This window comes from Labrus mixtus, chromosome 15 (genome assembly GCF_963584025.1).
Source record: "Labrus mixtus chromosome 15, fLabMix1.1, whole genome shotgun sequence".
In the NCBI taxonomy this organism is placed as follows: domain Eukaryota; kingdom Metazoa; phylum Chordata; class Actinopteri; order Labriformes; family Labridae; genus Labrus; species Labrus mixtus.
In genome coordinates, this window is record NC_083626.1 from 16218610 (window position 1) to 16238378 (window position 19769).

Here is a 19769-nt window from a genome sequence, read left to right on the forward strand (position 1 = left end):
AGCCTCACTTACCATCAGGCATGAATCAATAACAAAAACATCTCTAAAGGCTGTACATCCTCTTCAATTTAAAAGAGGCTAACAATCAACCAATCATGGATACTTTCGGTTGAAGCCCCATCAGCCTTGGGATGTATTGATCATGGTTGTGCTGGTGAAACTCTTCCCATTAGCTCTGCTCCTGCCCACTGTCACTCTGCCTGTCCCAGAAGAGATCCATCCACTCTGCCCCACTTTTCTTCACTGGATTAGACCCAGAAGTTCAAAGTGGCCCAATCTGCTCCTTTCTTATCCTCATCTGCACTAGTCTATGAATCCACATTGGTCAAAAAAAACAAGTTAATGATCACAAACAGGGTGGAGGGTTTTCTCATGGCTTCTCTTTTTTTTTTTTGTATTTGTGTAGATAAGGAGAGAGAGAAATAGAAAGGATATGCAAGATATAGGCCACTGCGGACTGTTTAACTAAAGTGATTTCAACTCTAAAGCCTTTGTCATTCCTCTTACGTGAATCCTGGCTCATTGCCCCATATTGTATCTAAGTGTTACATTCAAGTCATTCTTGAAGTTAAACAGAAGCTGAGCAGTTAAGCCATGTTGTATCCCGTGACATTTCTGTGTCCAAATGGCGTTTCACTTCCAGAGAACAACCCCCTGGTTTACAAACAATTTCCAAGCTCACTTAGTTTCCCCTCGCTTCTTTAGTTTCTGTGGATGGAGGGGAGTCAGATGTGTGTAACACTGAACAAAAAGGATATTTACACTCATCTGTTCTCCTTTGTTTTCCAGTCAATAAGGAGTGTTTTGAGGAGAGTGAGACTTGAAATTGATTTAAACAGGGTACAATATTTCAAAGCCTCCTGGAAGTAAACAACTGGCACTGATCTTACTGCACTGTCCACATCGAACCAATCACATCTCAGCGCTTAGTGTGCTGACGCCTTGACAGGCTTTTTGTCAGATGCTTGTATCTGAAGCTTATCTTTTATGCTTTGCCTAAACCAACTATAGAATCAATTGTTTTTTTTCTTTTAGGGATATTTCTTTAAGTCTGTGTGGGTGTTGTTTTAAAAGAAAAAAGAAAAATATATATATACTACAAATCTATTTCACTTTCCTCTGCTATCCTCTCTTTTTTCTTTGCCTCTGTTTGTTTTGCAGAAAGCAATCCGTGTCACAACCTTCATGCAACGCCTGAAGAATTCAGAGGCTCTGATTGACAGTTCAGCTGAGGTTCAGGGCGGTGAAGAGGCCGGAGATTGTGAAGGGGGTGTGTCGCAGGGGACAAGTGATGAGGGAGACAAAGGGACGAGTGACGGAGGGGTGACATCAAGTAGTGTGTCTTTAGAGGTTACTGTGGAGAGTACACCTGCAGGTTTGTACCAGGATGAAGGGAGGAGTAAAGTTGTAGAAAAACAGGGTGAGGTTGAAGCAAGCATAGGTCCATGTGTCGGAACTTCCCCATCAGATATTCAGCAACCTCTCTGTCAGCAATCAGACGCAGCTGCTAAACTCCCTCAGGAGGAGCAATGTAAAATTGGTGCAAAGAAAGCAGCAGGTGATGGAGCCAGAAAAATTGCTGCCAATTTGAGTCAAAATAAAGTTGCACCAGAATCCAAACCATCCCCCATGAAAACACAGGACCCCTCAAAGCTGTCTGACAGTTCTTCAGACAAAAAACACACATCTGCCTCCCCTGATCCCAGCGGCAACCGGAAGATTGCCGCAACACTCCAAAGTCCTCACCTTGCCGGCTCTGCTGCTGCTTCAGCCTCACCAGAGAAGAGGCCAGGGATGCATAGGGATGACATCGATGGAAGCTGGTGTCAGACACAAGTACCTGAGGCAGTGGCAGAGAGGTCAGTGGTGGCAACTGTTACCCCAGCGGTAGGACCTGCAGCTGGGGCAGATGTAGAGCTAGGAGTTAGGCTAAGGAGTGATGTTAGCCCCATGAGTAGAAGGGACAGGGAGGCCAGGAGAGCAGACAGGTACAGTGCTGAGTTTAGCATAGCAAGGGCAAGTCCTCCTACAGGACAGGCTTGTTATACAGTAGGCAGCTCCGCTAGTTTGGGCCGCCATTCTACACCATACAACCCAGAGGTTGGGTCTGTAGGGATGGGGATAGCAGGGGGCTACGGAAGTCCATACAGCTCCCTGTATACAAGCGGAGCAGGGTTAGGGATGTATGGAACTGGGCTACAGCATACAGCAGGAGGGAGCAGCACCACAAGCGACTGGCAAATGGACAGCGTCATCGAGCAGATCGAAAAGCAAATGGCTGCAGTGCTGGAGAAGATTGAGGGAGACATGCCCTCTCTGCTGGAGCAAATCAGTGACTGCCCCATCGAATCACCGCGTGCCCGGAGCACACACGCCTCACCTGCCAGCTCCCGCGCTCGCTCTTCACAACACTCCATGACCACGACCTTATCCACTCCTCCGCCACTTCCAACCTCACCCAGGCCTGCACTGCCTTCTCTCCCTCGCCTTACTATCCCTCCCCCTTCCTACCCTCCACCCTCTCCCCCCACACAATCCTCACCCCAGGCTGTTGGAGAGCAGGACGACGGGGATGGACAGAGGGATGCTGCTCGCTCCTGCCAGTCCCCGAGAGCAGGGATGGGCAGGGGGCTATGAAGTAGCTGTAAATGATGAGGCAACATTGAACATTGATTAATAGTTTAAACATAAGGGTTTAGAGACTGTGTCTCACCCAGACTTATCATTCACTTGCTCACCAGGAGAAATGTAACCATGGAGTGTTGTTTAGTTTGGTGAATCTTGTTAAAGAGAAATCTTATGGGGGTTGTGTATTGTATTTCTTTCCACAACAGCTGCAGAGCAAAAAGGTTCATTTGCATTTGAAATCCAGATTGTGTGCATGAATGCTCACCACACATCCTCCACACATCTTGTTAAATATAAATTACAAAAGTGAGAACAGTGTGGTAAAGTTCTCAGCTAATGGTGAGAGTTAACAGCTGAGGAAGTGTTATGATTTGTGTTATTTGTTTCAAACTGTAAATACATACAACAACTGGGTTCCTTAGTCTTTCTCTTTTCTCCCATGTTGTTAACTTCCTCACATTTAAACTGACATGTACTTTTTTTTTTTTAAATCAGTTCTTCCCATTTGATTATTTTCTGCTCATTTTTATTTATGTAGCTATGCATCCTGTAAAGCGGGGCTGCAAAATTGTGACTTTGATGTCACTTAGTTGTACAGAAAAATATTAAAAATGAACAGATTGCACCTTTCTATTGGCTCCTAGAGATTGAGAGATGTTTTGTTACATACAGTAGTGTATTCAAACTTGAACTACCATTAAAAGTCTTGTGAGATGCTTTACGTCTGCTGGAGAGTGAAGGAACATCTTTAGATAAAGATATTGTATAAAGGCTTTTCATAGCAAATGCTCTGTTATTTCTAGGTGACCCAAATGTTTTGCCCAATAAGTTTTGTTTTTATTTTCCTCCCACTTATTTAATTTGGTACCGATGTACTGTCTATATTTGCTCCTTTTAACATGTAAACAAGTCTTTATTAAATTCATTATGCCTTTGGATCTAGCCTATGTAATACCAGGTCCTGTGCTGTTATCCTGAACAAGTCAATACATACATTTTTCTGTCCCTGTGTCAACTGTGCTCTGTTTGCAAGACTTTCAATAAAAGTTAGAGACAAAAAAAAAGTTTTGTTATTTTATTGGTTATAAGTTTTGAGGTGGTAAAAAATGTAAAATATATTTTATTTCAGGGACAAAGCTACCTATGTTAACTTACGTGTTAAGTGCTAATGCAGAATAACCATTATCAATGTTTTTTTTTTCCTGGAGAGGATTTTTTTAATCCATTATCACAGCATGCCTACATTTCCCAGCAACCCCTGCGTTAAATGTGGATCAGTCTATTCACGCGGAGGCGCGGGGGTTCAAAAAATACGAATGCTTTTAAACAGCGAAAAGACCAATAAACCCTGTTGAAGTGTAGACTTTCAGACATATTACCTTGTAAGTGTTGACGCTGCGCATGAAAAATGAATAATAACACACGCTTGGAATGAATAAGTCACATTGAGTTTCCTGAGATCCCTCTGGAGCTGAGTGATGGACGTGTCTGTAACGTGCACATGTTGCTGCTTTGCTTTGCTTTCAACTGAAATAGAGTGAGGGGGAAACGGTTCGGGAACAACCGGGCAGGCAGCCTTCCAGCGGAAAAAACTCACACAGAGCCCGCCACCCTGACACACTTTTCAAGCTGCCTATCACCGGCAGTGTAGAATTGTCACGTTGATTGCTAGGTTTTTTCTCGCTTAAATACAAGCCGATTTTAATACTACAGAACAGGCCGAGTAATATCGGATGTGGTAAGTTTCTGCACGCTTGTGAAAAGCTTCCCTTCTTGGTCATGTTAGCCCCAGCTAGTTGGCTAACGTTAGCTAGTTAGCTAACAAGTAGGGGGGGGAAAAGTCGTAGGGTGGCTAGATAGCCTGAGAGCTAGCTGCACTCAGGCTAACAACTACGCAGTCGTTCGGTCTGCGTTATTGAAAGTCGTGCAATGTTAGTTGTCTGGTATCTACTCGCTTCAGCTGTCCCTTTGCTATCAAACCCACTGTCACGTATCTGTTAAGTGTTATCGTTGAATTTGCACGTTGAGTATGCACCAGAAAGCTGAGTAAATGTGTGTTTTCATAAATAACGTAGAGAGAGAGAGAGCTTTAGGAGGACTTTTAAGAGTCAGACACTTGCTTACATCACACAAGGTTTTGCTAGAACATACTGGAAACACAGATTGATGAATTAGGTTAACGGTACGGTAGCACGACAATCGATGTTGCCACAGTAACGCGATATTGGGCTCGTATCTCCTTCTTCAATTGCCAACTTAGGCAGCCTGTTAAACGTGACATGAATAATGGGGCAATGTGCTTTGGCTCAGAGTAAAATTGTGGAAAATGTAACATTTCGCAGCTGGAAGATGAGAATCGGGGGTAGGGTGGGGGGGGGGGGTCCCCTTCCGACATGTGTACCCGAGAATATGCGGCCCACTCTTTTTCCTGGGCCTTTGTCATTTGCCAGGCAACCCCCTCCCCCAATACTACTCCTCTTCAAGGAATGCTCACCCCCTTAACCTTAAATGTGACTAAAGGGCCCAGACTCGCAGCATCACTGTAGCCAGCAAGATGTTTACCTGTCCTAATTATCACTGCAGCAGGATCATAACATTGCTTTGTATCGACAGAGTTGTAGAAAGAATATAATCTTAAAAACACTAAATAGACTTGCAGATAAGATATATATATATAACATTCGGCTATTCTATGATAAACTATTTCCTAAAATAATTACAGCATCCCCCTGTGTAAGTTGTCTGTGTGCAGTCTTGTTTCACAACGAAACAAAACTGCACGCTAACCTTTCACTAAACAAAGATGCTGTTGTTGATGCATTTCCTTCTGCATGGGTAGATGTGTCTTAACCATGAGATCACTCAGTAGTCAGTATTTTTGAAAAACCCCCTCACTCGGTTTGAGATGGACATGGTCTTTGTGTTTATGTGTGAGACTTGAATCTCAACATGTATCTTTCATTGACTAACCGGAGGCTCTGCAGTTTCACTGTACAGTAATATACATGGCATGCATCTTTCTGGTGAGAGGGGGCGGGACAAATGCGCTTTGGCTCTTTGTGGCAGCCAATGAGCTGGGCGCCTGTCTGAACAGCACGCTCGCAGCCAACCTTTCATGTTGAATATTTTAGCCCATGCGTCACAGATCCTCCGCCCCCTTCCCCCCCACCCCCATCTGCCATTTTGGTTTTGTTCCCGTCCTGCAGTCGCGAAGCCAGCAACGCAATTACATAGAAGGAGACTCTCAGTACAACGACATAGTGACTCGACAATATAGTGTAGACCCTCCTAATCCCCGCAACGCTTTTCTTTTAGTATTACCAATCGTCGAAGTTATTACCATCGTTAACATCGACATAACACTGCGGGAGAGGAGCGGGTTCGCATCGGGAAGGGACCGAGAAGGATTATTGGTAAGAGAAAAAGGGATATCGATGAAGCACGAGTCCCAAGGCTAGTCTTTAATTCCCAGAAAAAAATGTTTAAATGAAGCGACAAAGTTGGATGTTGTTCGGCGTTTGGAAAATGTAAGCTGTGAAATTAGAGGCGCTGTCAAAGTAAAGCTGGTTGCTATGATTTGTAAGCAAGGTTGTATTATAGCTAGAGCTGCTAGCTTGTAAAGTTGTGTTCCGCACTGGGTGTAAAGACAGGCCTAGGCCGAGCCGCTAATGGATAGACTTGACTGACTGCTGTTTTCTTGCCTTTTAAGTTATTAATGTTCCGTCTGTGTCCACTTGCCAAATCACTTAACTGATTAGTGCCACGCTACCTTCGCAATCTGTTTCCTCTTTGTGTGTCTTTAATTGATCCACCTTTCCTACACGTTGAGAGCTTTCAATTGGTTTAGCAGCTTGGTGTTAGGGTTTTTTTTTTTTTTTTGCAAAATGAACATCAGTAACAGTCCCAACCGGGCGGCTCGCTGCTTTGCTGTATCATTGCCGATTTCCTTCATTTTCATTTTCGACGAAACGCGACCGTTTCATGTCACAGTGCAATGTGATTTTTTATCTCAGGAGGCAGTACCGTTGTGACTTGGCCGATTATAGAGTCATATGAAGGGTTACAGGCATTTACATTTATTTTAGATTGCGGTGGAAATTTAGCTGCATTGGATGCGGAAGCTATGCTCGTGCTTGCTGTGCGGTGGGAATGTGTTCGAAACTGCGGCCTATTTCACTTCCGAGTAACTGGGTTTGGCCGTCTTACAAAATGTACTTGGTTTTTTGTATTCTTTCGTCTTACCAACGCGCCTTTTGTATCTCTGCAATGAGGCTAGATCCATTATAGTGGCATTATACAATGTGTCCACACCTGCGAGCCACCGTGAGGTGTCACTTTACCGCAGTGAAGTTTTAATGATTCAGCTCTTTTTGTTGAAACGTTGTTGGCCGTCCTTAAATACCGGTATAATGAACAATGGCAGAACATAAACAGGCCAGTGCTGTCTCTGAGCATGTAAAGAACAGATAATGCTGCTATTCATGTCTCTTCCTAGACTCAGTTCGTTTTCCAGCAGATTTGTGTTTGGCATGCAGCCAGCCCAGCTGCTCCCTGGACTAGAAATCCTCTCCTCAACATGAGGGGATTGGGTAGCACTTACCTTGGATACTCACGATGGAGCCATAGCATAGAAGTATACATTCAAAGCTTTGAGTCTGATGTTGAAACCATTGACTTTTCAAAACGTTGATATAATATAAGCTTGTAGACACCTATCTGCTTGTTTGAATCTCTCAAATTTTAATTCCCTTTGTACTTTCTGTTTTCAATGAATAAATATATAACGCCATAATTAGGTAAATGTTATGTTCTGACATAGATCAGTTGGTTGTGTCTAAAATTAGTCTTTTGTGTTGATGCACAGATGTCCAGCTCGCCGCTGTCCAAGAAGCGTCGCTTGTCAGGAACAGAGACGAAGACGGGATCCCACTGCTCCTCCTCTAACTCTGTCAGAACTGATCTGTCCCACACACCTGCCAACGTAAGCAAACACCTGCGCAAACACACACACCTTTTGGTAAAAGTGGATACTAAAAACTGATTGTAACCATTTTTGTAACTCTCTAGGGCATGGCTAAGAATGGCAATGATGCTGAGATCGACGAAGGCCTGTACTCCAGACAACTGTAAGTTAGTGAATATAGACATGTTGAAGGAAAACTCAAATTTCAGTGTCATATTTTTGGCAGGTCAACAAAGGATGCCTATTTGTTCTAATTTTGTTTTTGCTTTTTTCCTTCTGTAGTTATGTGTTGGGCCATGACGCTATGAAGCGTATGCAAAACTCCAATGTACTCATCTCTGGTATGAGAGGTCTTGGAGTGGAGATCGCCAAGAATGTTGTCCTGGGAGGAGTTAGAGGTGTAACTGTTCACGACCAAGGAGTTGCAGAATGGAGAGACCTCTCCTCTCAGGTGTGTGGAAGCACAAATATTTCCGCTTTGTTACAGACAATTTACGTTTATTTTCCTAAGTATTAAGTCATAAAGGGATTGGTGCATGTGTTCACAGTACTTTTTTAATGGAGGTTCACCCTGTATTCCTTGGTGTTTGAGCCTTATTCCTTTGTCTGTTATGATTCACTTGTATTATGTTATTGCCATCCAAAAAAAAACACTGCAGCCACCCCCACCCATGCTATCCATGGGCTGACCCAGATTTATCAGTGGGTGGCCTCTCCCTGGGTCATAATCATAGTAGTGCTAAAGTCTGTTTTAGGACATCATTACAGTGGAGAGATTGTTTTGTGTTATCAGCCTGAGACCCGGTTTTCTGATGTCTATTTAAAGCACAATGGCCTTTCCATGTTTTAAATCAGGAGGTTCAATAGAGATCCTTATTTTTATATGAAGTATAGGATGATCAGAGCTGCATGAAAGCTGGGACTGTGATCAACCAGTCTGAGTTTAATCTTGTGCCCTTGTATCTATTTACACCGCCTGCATTTGCCCCAATGTCCTTTGTCATTCAAGCTGAGTTGAATACCTCATGCATATTTCTGTCACTTATTGGACATGGCATTCATGACAACCCTCCTATAAGAAGGGGCTTTTGAAAAGCCTGGTAGTGTCCACAGTTGGCTAAATTTTGAAAACACCATTTCCTCTCTTTTGTGACCTTCTTTTACATTAAGATAAAAAAAAAAAAAAAAATCAGTTTCTATAGCTGAAAATACCCCATTTCAAGATGCAGTATTTACTGCTGCTCCTTTGACCTTGAGTCCACCCCACAGCCCGCTTCCTTTAATTATCTTGGACTTAAGACAGTAAGACATCTTTGTAAACACACCTTCAGCAGGTAGACCTGCTGTAATGGAGATGCTTATCTGTGCTGTGCTACTGTTAAGCGACACAGAGCCAAGCCGGCATATAGCCTATCTTTGTAAACACTGACATGAGGAGGAGGGGAGCCCTGTGGTCAATGAGCGAGAAGGACCAGCTGGTTTTGCACATATAGTCAAAGCGGAACAAGCAGGAGACCCTGGATTCTACTTGCGTTGTTTGCTGTCACAAATCACTGTCACAATATTTTTATTTAACTGCCACCGTGTCTGATAGGTTGAGCAAATTCACCCGACACAACTAGAACATCCGTATTTGATGGGTAATACTAGCTCTCTGGCTTTTCAAGTTAACCGCAGAACGTGCCATGGCTCCCCTCTGAGAGAGGGCTGGTTTAGTGGCGGGGGCAGAGCACACGTAGTGTTGTAAAGGAAGTGAGGCTGCCCTCCATTTACCACACATTGCAAAATCTATGGACAAAACTAATGCAGCACAGTAACCCTGTATCACGGTCATCTTGTTTTTGTTATCATGGGAACCCAAAATCGTAATTGAAATTCAATGAATCTCCCAGCTCTATGTCAGAGGGCGACAAGAAATATGTTTTAAACTGTCGAGATCAATTGCAGTGACTGATGTCTACATTGCCTACTAGAAGAGGGGATCAACTTTTTATGTCTTGGAATTTCAGTGTGGATGCAGAACAAAAATAACCTGAAAAGCTCACTAAAGCTAGATGACACGTTTTTTGCTGATTGTGTTTTTTTAATGTAGTGTTTTTGGCTGTGCATTGCATCAGTTACTTAGTATCAAATAACCTAAGAAATCTTGTGTATTTGTATAGTTTTACCTCAGGGAGGAAGACCTGGGAAAGAACAGAGCAGAGGTGAGTCAGCTTCGTTTGGCTGAACTCAACAACTACGTTCCTGTGACCGCCTACACTGGAGTACTCACTGACGACTACCTGACCAAGTTCCAGGTATAAATGGATAGAGGCTGATATGCTAGCCATTCAGCAATCGGGAAACACAATTGAAAATGTGTCTCTCTTGTGACCTAGGTGGTAGTGCTGACTAATTCAGATTTGGATGAGCAGCAGCAGGTGGGAGAGCTCTGCCACAGCAAGGGAATCAAGCTGATCATCGCAGACACACGTGGTTTGTTTGGGTAAGGTTATGATCTCGCCTGTAAATATATTGGATAGCATGAAGTGCAAAAATCATGTACCGGTATATCTTTAAACAAATGCCTTATGTAAATGTTCTTGTCTTGTTGTGTAGCCAACTTTTCTGTGACTTCGGTGAGGAGATGGTTGTGTATGACACCAATGGAGAGCAGCCATTGAGTGCCATGATTTCCATGATCACAAAGGTTAGTCTTCCTAGAATTTTTTTTCTCCATGGATAAGAAAAAGCATCAAGACAGCCTTTATATTAAAATAACAAGTTTGTCACTTTTTTTCTCTGCAGGACAATTCAGGGGTTGTGACGTGTCTAGATGAAGTTCGTCATGGCTTTGAGAGTGGAGACTTTGTCACCTTCACAGAGGTTCAGGGTATGACAGAGCTAAATGGTTGCCAGCCAGTGGAAATTAAAGTTCTGGGTAAGCCTGCATTTTATTCAGGAATTAGACAGGTTTTTCTTAGTCTGGGTTATGACTATTAAAAATGAACATGACCTCTTCTTTGTCCAGGTCCCTACACCTTTAGCATCTGTGACACAGCTGGCTTCACAGACTATGTAAGAGGAGGAATTGTCTCCCAGGTCAAGGTGCCCAAGAAGATTGCTTTTGTAAGTTGACACCATTTTCCCACACACAATATGCAAACGGTTATGATGACAATACGGATGCAACCGTATCATCTGGTGTTGCTCTTGCCAAAGAGTATGTTGAGTCTATATTAAATGTCTTGTACTCATTTTGTGCAGAAATCCGTCTCTTCTTCCATGGCTGAACCAGAGTTCATTATGACAGACTTTGCCAAGTTCGATCGTCCAGGGCAGCTTCATGTGGGCTTCCAGGCTATCCATGCCTTCCAGAAGAAACATAACCACCTTCCTATACCTTGGGGCCAGGTATAACACTCAGAATGGTGTTTAATAGCCTTATGGTTGGAAATGAACAGAATCACTATTAATTACTGGTTATGGTTGAAGATGAAGTTCTTTTTTTATTATGGCCGTCAGTGTATTAAATAATCGTCTATTTAACTTCTTAGGTTAACCATTTTTAAATGTGTAAGCAATAACAGTTTTTTTCCTCTTCCAAACTAAATAATGTAATTCAGCCTTTATCATTGATTACAAATATAATGACTGTAGAATTTCCTATTACTAAATTGTAGCGCAGCATGAGAACAATAATGCGAAAGATGCACTACTGGGCAAACTCATAATTTTGTTACCTGTTGTAACATGCTGAGCTGTGTGTATTCCAGGCTGATAGTGATGAGCTTTTGGCATTGGCCAAAGAGGTGAACTCAGCCCAGACCGGTTCAGCCAAAGTGGAGCAGCTGGATGACGGTCTTATCAAAAAGTTGTCCTATGTTTCTGCTGGTGATCTGGCCCCTGTCAATGCCTTCATTGGGGGTCTGGCTGCACAGGAAGTTATGAAGGTAGGTCACTATGACGGTATCTTCTGTAATGATGTTTTAAGTCTTCTTTTGGAACACTGTGACATGGTGATGGATTATCAGTCTTTGATTAGACATGTCTGGACATGTACTGTTGTAACCTGTCAAACCAAACACATTTGTCTGTCTGAAAGGCCTCCTAACATGTTTGAATGCTCTTTGTTCTCATAGGCATGCACAGGAAAATTCATGCCCATAATGCAGTGGCTCTACTTTGATGCCCTGGAGTGCCTGGCTGAGGAGGAAGATGTCATGTTAACAGAGGAAGAGTGCGCCCCTGTAAGATTGCAGCACTATTCACTCACTGGTACTGATGACTGATACACTTAATGATGACAAAGTATGTGTTAAACCTTTTCCACTGCCTCTATCTGTTCTCCCAGAGGAACAGCCGATACGATGGGCAGATTGCTGTGTTTGGCACCAAGCTGCAGGAAATGCTTGGCAAACAGCGCTACTTCCTGGTGAGTGGGCCAATGGCCATTTTCCCAATACCTCCTTTGGTGTCACTTGCCAATGGAGAAAGAAAGGATATATTTTCTTATATATAAACACACTGTAGGCAGCAAAGGTTTAAGTGAAAAAGCCAACTAGATATTAGAAACAATGCTTCCTATTCAATGGGAGAGAGATGTCCTATTTACCTTTTTTTATTTATTTTTTGCTGAATTATGTGACTACTTTATTTCTGTTTTTTAAAAACAGAAATAAATGAAACATTTAATTTTCTAAAGACTGTTCATGTGATTTTCTACATTAGTGATGTTGTGCAATTAATGCAAACTAATCTGGATTATTTCTCAAACTATAATCAGGAGGTCAAACTCCATTATTTTTGCATCCTTCCCTGCAACAGATTTTTGGAAATTCTTTATGAAATGAGTCTGAGTCTTCAGTGCAAACAAATCAATTTTGGGCTGAAAGTCCATTTGTGGCTAATATCACCTGTCTTGTGCCGCTCTGTTAGAGAAGAATAATGCTAATCTACTCAACAAAACTAATTGATGCAATTTGTTAGGTGTTTCATGCTAACTGAGAAGTTTTTATTTAATTCCAGGTGGGAGCTGGTGCCATTGGCTGTGAGCTGTTGAAAAACTTTGCCATGATTGGACTGGCAGGCGGTGAGGGAGAGGTTATTGTGACAGACATGGACACCATAGAGAAGTCCAACCTCAACAGACAGTTCCTCTTCAGACCCTCAGATGTTACGGTCAGTATCTTGTTTGCTCAACTTTGTCTGTTTGGAGATTATAAAGTGGCACAAAATTTGGCAGTTTATTTACTAAACATGGTACTGCCAAGAAGCGCTCTGTATAGATTTTGTAATCACTGCAACTACTCTGGAGTGCACTCTGCACCACTGCAGATAGATAATGTTATTGCACTGTGTCAGATGGATGATGCATCATGCCCGGGGTCACACCAGCTCATTGGTAGATTGATATTTGAACACTATAAATGTTTCATAAAATAGTTTGCCTCAGTTGATTCAAGAGTGATATTATGTTTTAGAAGAATTTGTGGTAGAAGTTTTCCATATCTGATTTATTTAGTGTCGGATATAATTCCTGTTTTCTAAAATTGTTGAGTTAAATATTCTGATAAGGAATAGAAACTTATATTATGGACTAGACTGATCAGTCAACTACTTTCCCAGTTTTTCTGATGATGTAAATATTACATTTTCTTTGGTCCTTTTCTAGTGCTAGAGTTGGTTCTGTAAACTTGGGAATATAAATTAAACCGGTACTGTGTATATATGACGTGGTCTGTTTTAGGGGGTTGAGAAAAAAGGTTTGAAATGTCTTACTGCGTTATGATTTCCATTGTGTTCAGCAAGTCCACAGTTTCTGTACAGCTGTGTAGCTCTTTTAGTACCATTTATTTTCGCTTTGTGGAGTTTGCACTCCTACTAGCTACAGTATGGTAGTTGAGCTTTCGGTCTACAGTGAAAGTTATGATTTACAGACCCACCTTCACTGGTCACTTGTTGTCTTTAATTGAGAAGTCTTTCAAGTAAATGAGCACTCCACAGGGTTAATTTCCTGAGCTATCATTTCTTATGATGCATGATGTCCTAATGAGGGAGGAAAGATGTTAAAAAGTGGCACTGCCAGCCTGGTCTGCGTGGCTTTGTATCCCAGCACAGCTTGCAATACACAATGAATGAGGGAGAATTTTCATTCATTAAATTGTAGTGGAGATCTGGAAAAAATTTGAATGGATTTTATAAGGCCCTAGTGATGGCACGTGTGTCAGCATTTCATAGGATGCAGCCAACTTTGTACATTTAAATATAGGTTTTAAAAGTACGTCTTTTCATTGGTATTTGATTAATTTTTTTCTGATAACATTGTAACAGAAAATGAAGAGTGACACAGCTGCTGCTGCAGTGAAACAGATGAACCCTTCCATCAGGATCACCGGTCACCAGAACAGAGTGGGTCCTGACACAGAGAGGGTCTACGATGACGACTTCTTTGAAAGCCTTGACGGAGTGGCGAATGCACTGGATAATGTTGACGCACGTAAGAGACGCAGAAATTTCAATTGTATTAATATGTTTCTAAAACACTCCCTCTTAAAGAGGTTGATGTCAAGATTTAAGTGTGAAGATCTAAGAATCTTTTATCTATCCAATATTCAGGTATGTACATGGATCGGAGGTGTGTGTACTACCGTAAACCTTTACTGGAGTCTGGTACTCTTGGCACCAAAGGCAATGTCCAGGTTGTGATCCCCTTCCTCACAGAGTCATACAGCTCCAGCCAAGACCCACCTGAGAAGTCCATCCCCATCTGCACCCTCAAGAACTTCCCGAATGCCATTGAACACACACTGCAGGTCAGTAGAGGTCACACGTATACACGGCTGCATTTTAGAACAATACAGGCAGAGGGGTGGGCACTAATAAAGTTCTAGTAGATATCTGGCATATTTATAAAAAAAAAAAAATATATATATATATATAGCAGGCATCAAGTCGGTGCTCCCATTTGTGTTTTTGTGCAAGAAGATAAAGATTTCTACAAAAAGTATTTAATCAAAGGAAACGTTATGTCAAAGTTAGTGAGAAAATGAAATGCCTTTTAAAAATATAGTCTTAAGGGGTAGTTTTTCCCAAGCACCGCAAAACAAAATTGCTGAAATAGTTATACACATTTACTGTCCTGATTAAGCTAATTGAATGTTTTATTAATCGATATTGTCTTTATTTTCAGTGGGCACGTGATGAGTTTGAGGGACTATTCAAACAACCCCCAGAGAATGCCTTGCAGTACCTCTCGTAAGTTGCCTTCACATCAATTACTAAGTCATCAACAACGCTGTAACTAACCCAGATATGAGGTTTGTTAATGCAAACAAAAGTCATTTTTGCTACTCTCAGACACAAGGTTAACACCTGAACCGGTACTGCTGACCGATTTGTCGCTGCTTACTTTAATCATTTGGAGGTTTATAGAAAACATTTTTCTGTTTAACCATTTGTTATCATCTAATGCCTTTCTAAACTGCTACCAAAATGAAGCCCTTGATGCTCTGCTCTCCAATGATGATCCAGCCATGCTAATACCGATACACTGGGTAGATAGTGTTTATCTGCCTAGGTGTAAGTGAGTTCAACTCACCTTCTCACGCTGATGGTATCAGTGTGTGCTGAGGAGAAAAATGTGTTACGGCTTTTGTTGCAAAGAACAGCAATAACTGTGTGCTGTTTTGATGTGTTTCTCAATCCTTGCTCTTTGTGTTTGCACTTCTGAGATTGATGCAAAGAGAAGTTATTTTCCAGTCCAAACAACTTTAATACAGACAATGGATTATTTTGTCAGATAGCTGCAGCTCATGATACTGTTTTTAGTGATTGTGGAACGTTTTGTTGATCTCTTGAGTACTTGGACATGCAGGTGTAATAGCTGTACCAATCTGTGAATAGCACAGCATGGACCCTTTTTATTAAGGTTTTATTATTAAGAAGGTACTAAATATATATTTTTAAAATCCCAATCTTAAAATGTGTCTTAAACTGCTGGCAGAACAGTGGGATGAACAAAAAGTGACAGCTCCTCTGATGTTTATTGATCACTGTCCCTGCAGAGATCCAAAGTTCATGGAGCGTACTCTGAAGCTTCCTGGAGCCCAGCCTGTGGAGGTGCTGGAGGCTGTTTACAAGTGTCTTGTCACAGACTGCCCCCACAGCTGGGCTGACTGTGTGGCCTGGGCCCGCAACCACTGGCAGGTCCAGTACAGCAACAACATCAGCCAGCTTCTGCACAACTTCCCCCCAGAGCAGGTAAATACTGAGGAATGTTACGGTTGCTTGCTGTCTGATCTTTCCAACTACTGTGTGATTTAATCACTTCATATATCAGTTTCAGTGTATCCAGTTTTATTTGCATAAACAGCATCTTGCAGCTATTCCACCCAGCAGCATGTAATTGACTCCTGGGCATAGTCACATGAGGATTAAGGCGTGTTTAGAATAAAGCCTATGTCTTGCAATTGCTGGTTTATAACAATGAAATTACTGGGTGTTATTATGAGGACATTGCAGGCATGACTCTTGTGCAACTGTTTCTATTCAGCGAATGATTTAGGTAAAGGAGAAAATTGGTCTTTTGTTCTTCTTGCAAGATGTTTACATCTCTCCTCATCTGTTATTTTACTCATCTTTGACATATCTGTAGTATCTGCTCGAAAGCAGAACACTCTTAATCCTAGCTTCTATTTAATAAGGTTTTTGCATTACTGTGGTCCTAACAACTGGCCTTTCATTTTTTGTCTTTCAGCTTACCAGCTCTGGTGCCCCCTTCTGGTCTGGCCCAAAGAGGTGTCCTCACCCCCTAGAATTCAGCACTAGCAATGTAAGTTTGGGTGCATTCTATTTCTCATGCATACATATGACCAGTCTGCTCTGAACTTGTCTCTTTGTTCCAAAGATAATGACCAAGGGTGCTCTTTTGTAGGAGCTGCACATGGATTACATCATGGCAGCGGCGAACCTGTATGCCCAGACGTATGGTGTACAGGGCAGCACTGATCGTGGAGCTCTAGTCAAGATCCTACAGGAGGTCAAGGTGCCACAATTTACCCCTCGTTCAGGAGTCAAAATCCATGTGTCTGACCAGGACCTGCAGAACAGCAATTCCTCTGTTGGTAAGATAACGGTATATGCATGTACATAAGAAAGCATTTGTCATAGTTCTAGTCAAAATTAGAACGATTTTCTGAGATTTTTGGCTGATCCTCATTATGCTACGAGACGCGCGCATAACTAATTTGTTTATCTATATAGATGACTCAAGACTGGAAGAGCTGAAGGTCCAGCTGCCTTCCTCTGAATCTTCCCAGTTCAAACTCAACGCCATTGACTTTGAGAAGGTACATACTCTTTCCCACTGTATCAGAAGTTTTCTTTTAAAGCTTAATTATACCGTTAGTCTTAAATGCATCCTGAAGCTGTAATAATTGAAGTCCTGTTAACCTTGTGTTGAAAGGATGATGACACCAACTTCCACATGGACTTTATCGTAGCAGCATCCAACCTGAGGGCAGAGAACTACGACATTCCCCCCACAGACAGACACAAGGTGTGGGCAAATGTTTTAGACAGACTATTGGCTGTTAAATGAAATAATAAAAAACAGAATATTCTATTTCATCGTTTGTTTAACCCATGCTGTCTTGTTGCAGCTTTAACTCTTTCTTTTTTTTCTCTTATTCCAATTAAGAGCAAACTCATAGCTGGCAAGATCATTCCTGCCATTGCCACTACCACTGCAGCTGTGGTTGGCCTTGTCTGCCTGGAGCTCATCAAAATTGTTCAAGGACACAAGAAGCTGGAGTCTTTCAAGAATGGCTTCATGAACTTGGCCCTGCCTTTCTTCGCCTTCTCCGAGCCTATCGCTGCTCCCAGACATAAGGTTGGTGCCTGCACACGTGTCATTGCTGTTTTTGATCAGCTTAATGACCAAATTACAAGTTTATAAAAAAAATGATACCGTTTTACACATTGTACGGTCTAATGCCTCTTAGAGGCTACCCAAATATAATCTTAAGACGTTTTCCACTCCGATGATGATCCAGCCATGCTAATACTGATACACCAGCCAGATGGTGTTTATCTGCCTGGGTGTACATGAGTTCAACTCACTTTTTCACGCTGATTGTGTCAGTGTGGGCTGAGGAGAAAAATAAGTGTCTTAGTGCCTTTTTGTGTTGTTGCAAAGAACAGTAATAAGTGTGTGCTGTTTGTTATGATGTTCTCATTCCTTGCTCTCTGTTTCTGCAGTACTATGAGATTGATTGGTCATTGTGGGATCGCTTTGAGGTCACAGGGTTGCAGTCCAATGGGGATGAAATGACACTCCGACAGTTCCTGGACTACTTTAAAGTATGTTCTCTTCCACTTTCTCTTTGCAAGATTACCACTAGAGTTTGCTGTAAAATTAACCATTTTCCCTCTTCTCTCCTTTGCCAGAATGAGCATAAGTTGGAAATCACCATGCTTTCTCAGGGAGTGTCCATGCTCTATTCATTTTTCATGCCTGCTGCCAAACTCAAAGAGAGACTGGACCTGCCGTAAGTATGAATTTACATGCATTCAATCACCTCTTTCAGCATGAGTAGCATGCAATGATGTAACTGTTATCTGTTTTTTTTTTTTCCTGCAGGATGACAGAGATTGTGACAAAGGTGTCCAAAAAGAAGCTGGGCAAGCACGTGAAAGCGCTGGTGTTTGAGCTCTGCTGTAATGACCTGTCAGATGAAGACGTGGAAGTGCCCTATGTCAGATACACCATCCGCTGAGCCCCATGTTGTACCCACCCACAGGGTGGGGGGGAGAAAGGGGGAGGGGTATTCTGAGGAAGAGTTGGGGTGGGTGGGTTGATCCAGGTCAACTCTACTGGATCAATCAGTTTTTTTAAAGGCCTCTGGTTTGTGTAAACCTGTGCCTGAGTGTATATAGACCCCGTAAGCTGATTTAAGAAAACCTGTATGTGTGTTACGGATCCAGCTGGTGCATCGCTGTGGGATCAGGGGTGTCGCTGGAGGAAGGGAGCATGTATACTGGACCTCCTGATGTTTCTCAGTAGCAGAACCTCTCAGCTGAGTTTAATTCTAAGCCTTAGTGTTCTCTTGGCATTCTCTCTGAAACATCCTCACACTCTTACTAGCCTTCAGCACCAAAGGAGGGACCTTTTCTCTCCCCTCCACTCTACTTGTTCCCTTCCTTCCTCTGTCCCCTGTCTCCTAGACCTGATCCCACATCACTGTTTTTTTTTCTTTCAAAGATGCATCTCATTAAAAAAAAATGTTCAGTCAAGAAGAATCCCTGAAATGTGTTGCATTCATTGAGAATCCATTGTGCTCCCCCAGGCCATATCACTGCCCTTAACTCTACCTGAGACCCCAGTTTTAAAGGCATAGAGGCACTCAAAGATACAGCCAAGACTGAGTCAACATTTTCTGCAGACTGGAAAAAAAAAGTATCTCATGCCGGCAGATTAGGAACTGTTGCCAGTTTAAGGCACCCTTACACCCACCTCATCCAGCACTCTGGCTTTTGGAGGGGCTCTTGCACATGACATCACTTCTCTTTATTCTCTTTGCATTTCATGTGTTTTGTTAATTTCTATTATATTTTGGGGGGTGAACAGTGGTTTTGGCACACACACCTTCTAGATCATTAATGTCTTCTTTCTACTTTAACTCCAAATGACATTGCAGTATAAGAACAAGGCAATGAGATGTATCTTGAAATGGGAGCACTTAGTGTGATAGTGAATAAACAGGTAAAAACAAACCTGAATTTTTGTGCGTCTTTTGATTGTCCATTTCTGACTTCAGTATGCTTCATTTCTGGTTTAACACTTGACTCAAACAGATGTATAAGTTTGCCATATTTTCCTCTGACCTGCTTGTGGCTTTTTCATCAGAAGTTTCGTTATAGAGCATATCCGGGAAGCACAGCTTGAATCAGCTAAACGCCTACCTGACTTAAAACGAAAACTATGATCAGATGGTAACTTTTTATTTAAATGCAGACTATACAGAAAGAACAGGGAACCTCATCAACTGAAGTTGTGAATTCAAGCTCAGGTAATCTTGTGCTGCACAATATGTTGATGACCTCAATTTTTAAAGTTCCATCAATTAATTAAAAGACGGGTTTTGAATACGTCTGTGCAAGCGGAGTTTTGAACCCTCCTCCCTTAGAAGAGCGGATA

The 19769-nt window shown here is 42.1% G+C and overlaps 2 protein-coding genes and 2 non-coding genes across 6 annotated transcripts in view; all 4 read left to right on the forward strand.

The window, feature by feature from the left end:
- camkvl (CaM kinase-like vesicle-associated, like) overlaps positions 1–3684 on the forward strand; it is a 40673-nt gene extending 36989 nt beyond the window's left edge. Inside the window, exon 11 of one of the 2 annotated variants that reach the window (XM_061057573.1) lies at positions 1166–3684. In XM_061057573.1, coding sequence (XP_060913556.1) covers positions 1166–2637 — 1472 coding nt within the window. In that variant the 3' untranslated portion in view covers positions 2638–3684. Of the gene's footprint in view, positions 1–1161 lie in introns of both variants that reach the window. The other variant, XM_061057574.1, reaches the window with a different exon arrangement.
- Positions 3685–4176: 492 nt separating this feature from the next.
- On the forward strand, positions 4177–19345 carry uba1 (ubiquitin-like modifier activating enzyme 1). Of its 2 annotated transcripts, none has more exons than XM_061056691.1 (26): positions 4177–4366; positions 7493–7609; positions 7696–7754; positions 7874–8042; positions 9754–9888; positions 9970–10076; positions 10190–10280; positions 10379–10511; positions 10602–10699; positions 10838–10984; positions 11347–11523; positions 11713–11820; positions 11925–12005; positions 12599–12751; positions 13904–14069; positions 14189–14385; positions 14763–14827; positions 15637–15832; positions 16329–16403; positions 16506–16695; positions 16835–16920; positions 17037–17129; positions 17271–17462; positions 17831–17932; positions 18020–18120; positions 18213–19345. In XM_061056691.1, the coding sequence occupies exons 2-26, from the start codon at positions 7493–7495 to the stop codon at positions 18346–18348; spliced, it is 3174 nt and encodes a 1057-aa protein (XP_060912674.1). In that variant the 5' UTR covers positions 4177–4366; the 3' UTR covers positions 18349–19345. The 2 variants fall into 2 exon arrangements, with proteins under 2 accessions (XP_060912674.1, XP_060912673.1); XM_061056690.1 differs by lacking the exon at positions 4177–4366 and adding an exon at positions 5748–6041.
- Positions 15087–15207, forward strand: LOC132990459 (small nucleolar RNA U6-53/MBII-28). The gene has a single exon (XR_009676064.1). It is a non-coding gene; the product is annotated as a small nucleolar RNA U6-53/MBII-28 (small nucleolar RNA).
- Positions 17609–17729, forward strand: LOC132990460 (small nucleolar RNA U6-53/MBII-28). The gene has a single exon (XR_009676065.1). It is a non-coding gene; the product is annotated as a small nucleolar RNA U6-53/MBII-28 (small nucleolar RNA).
- Positions 19346–19769: the final 424 nt, after the last annotated feature.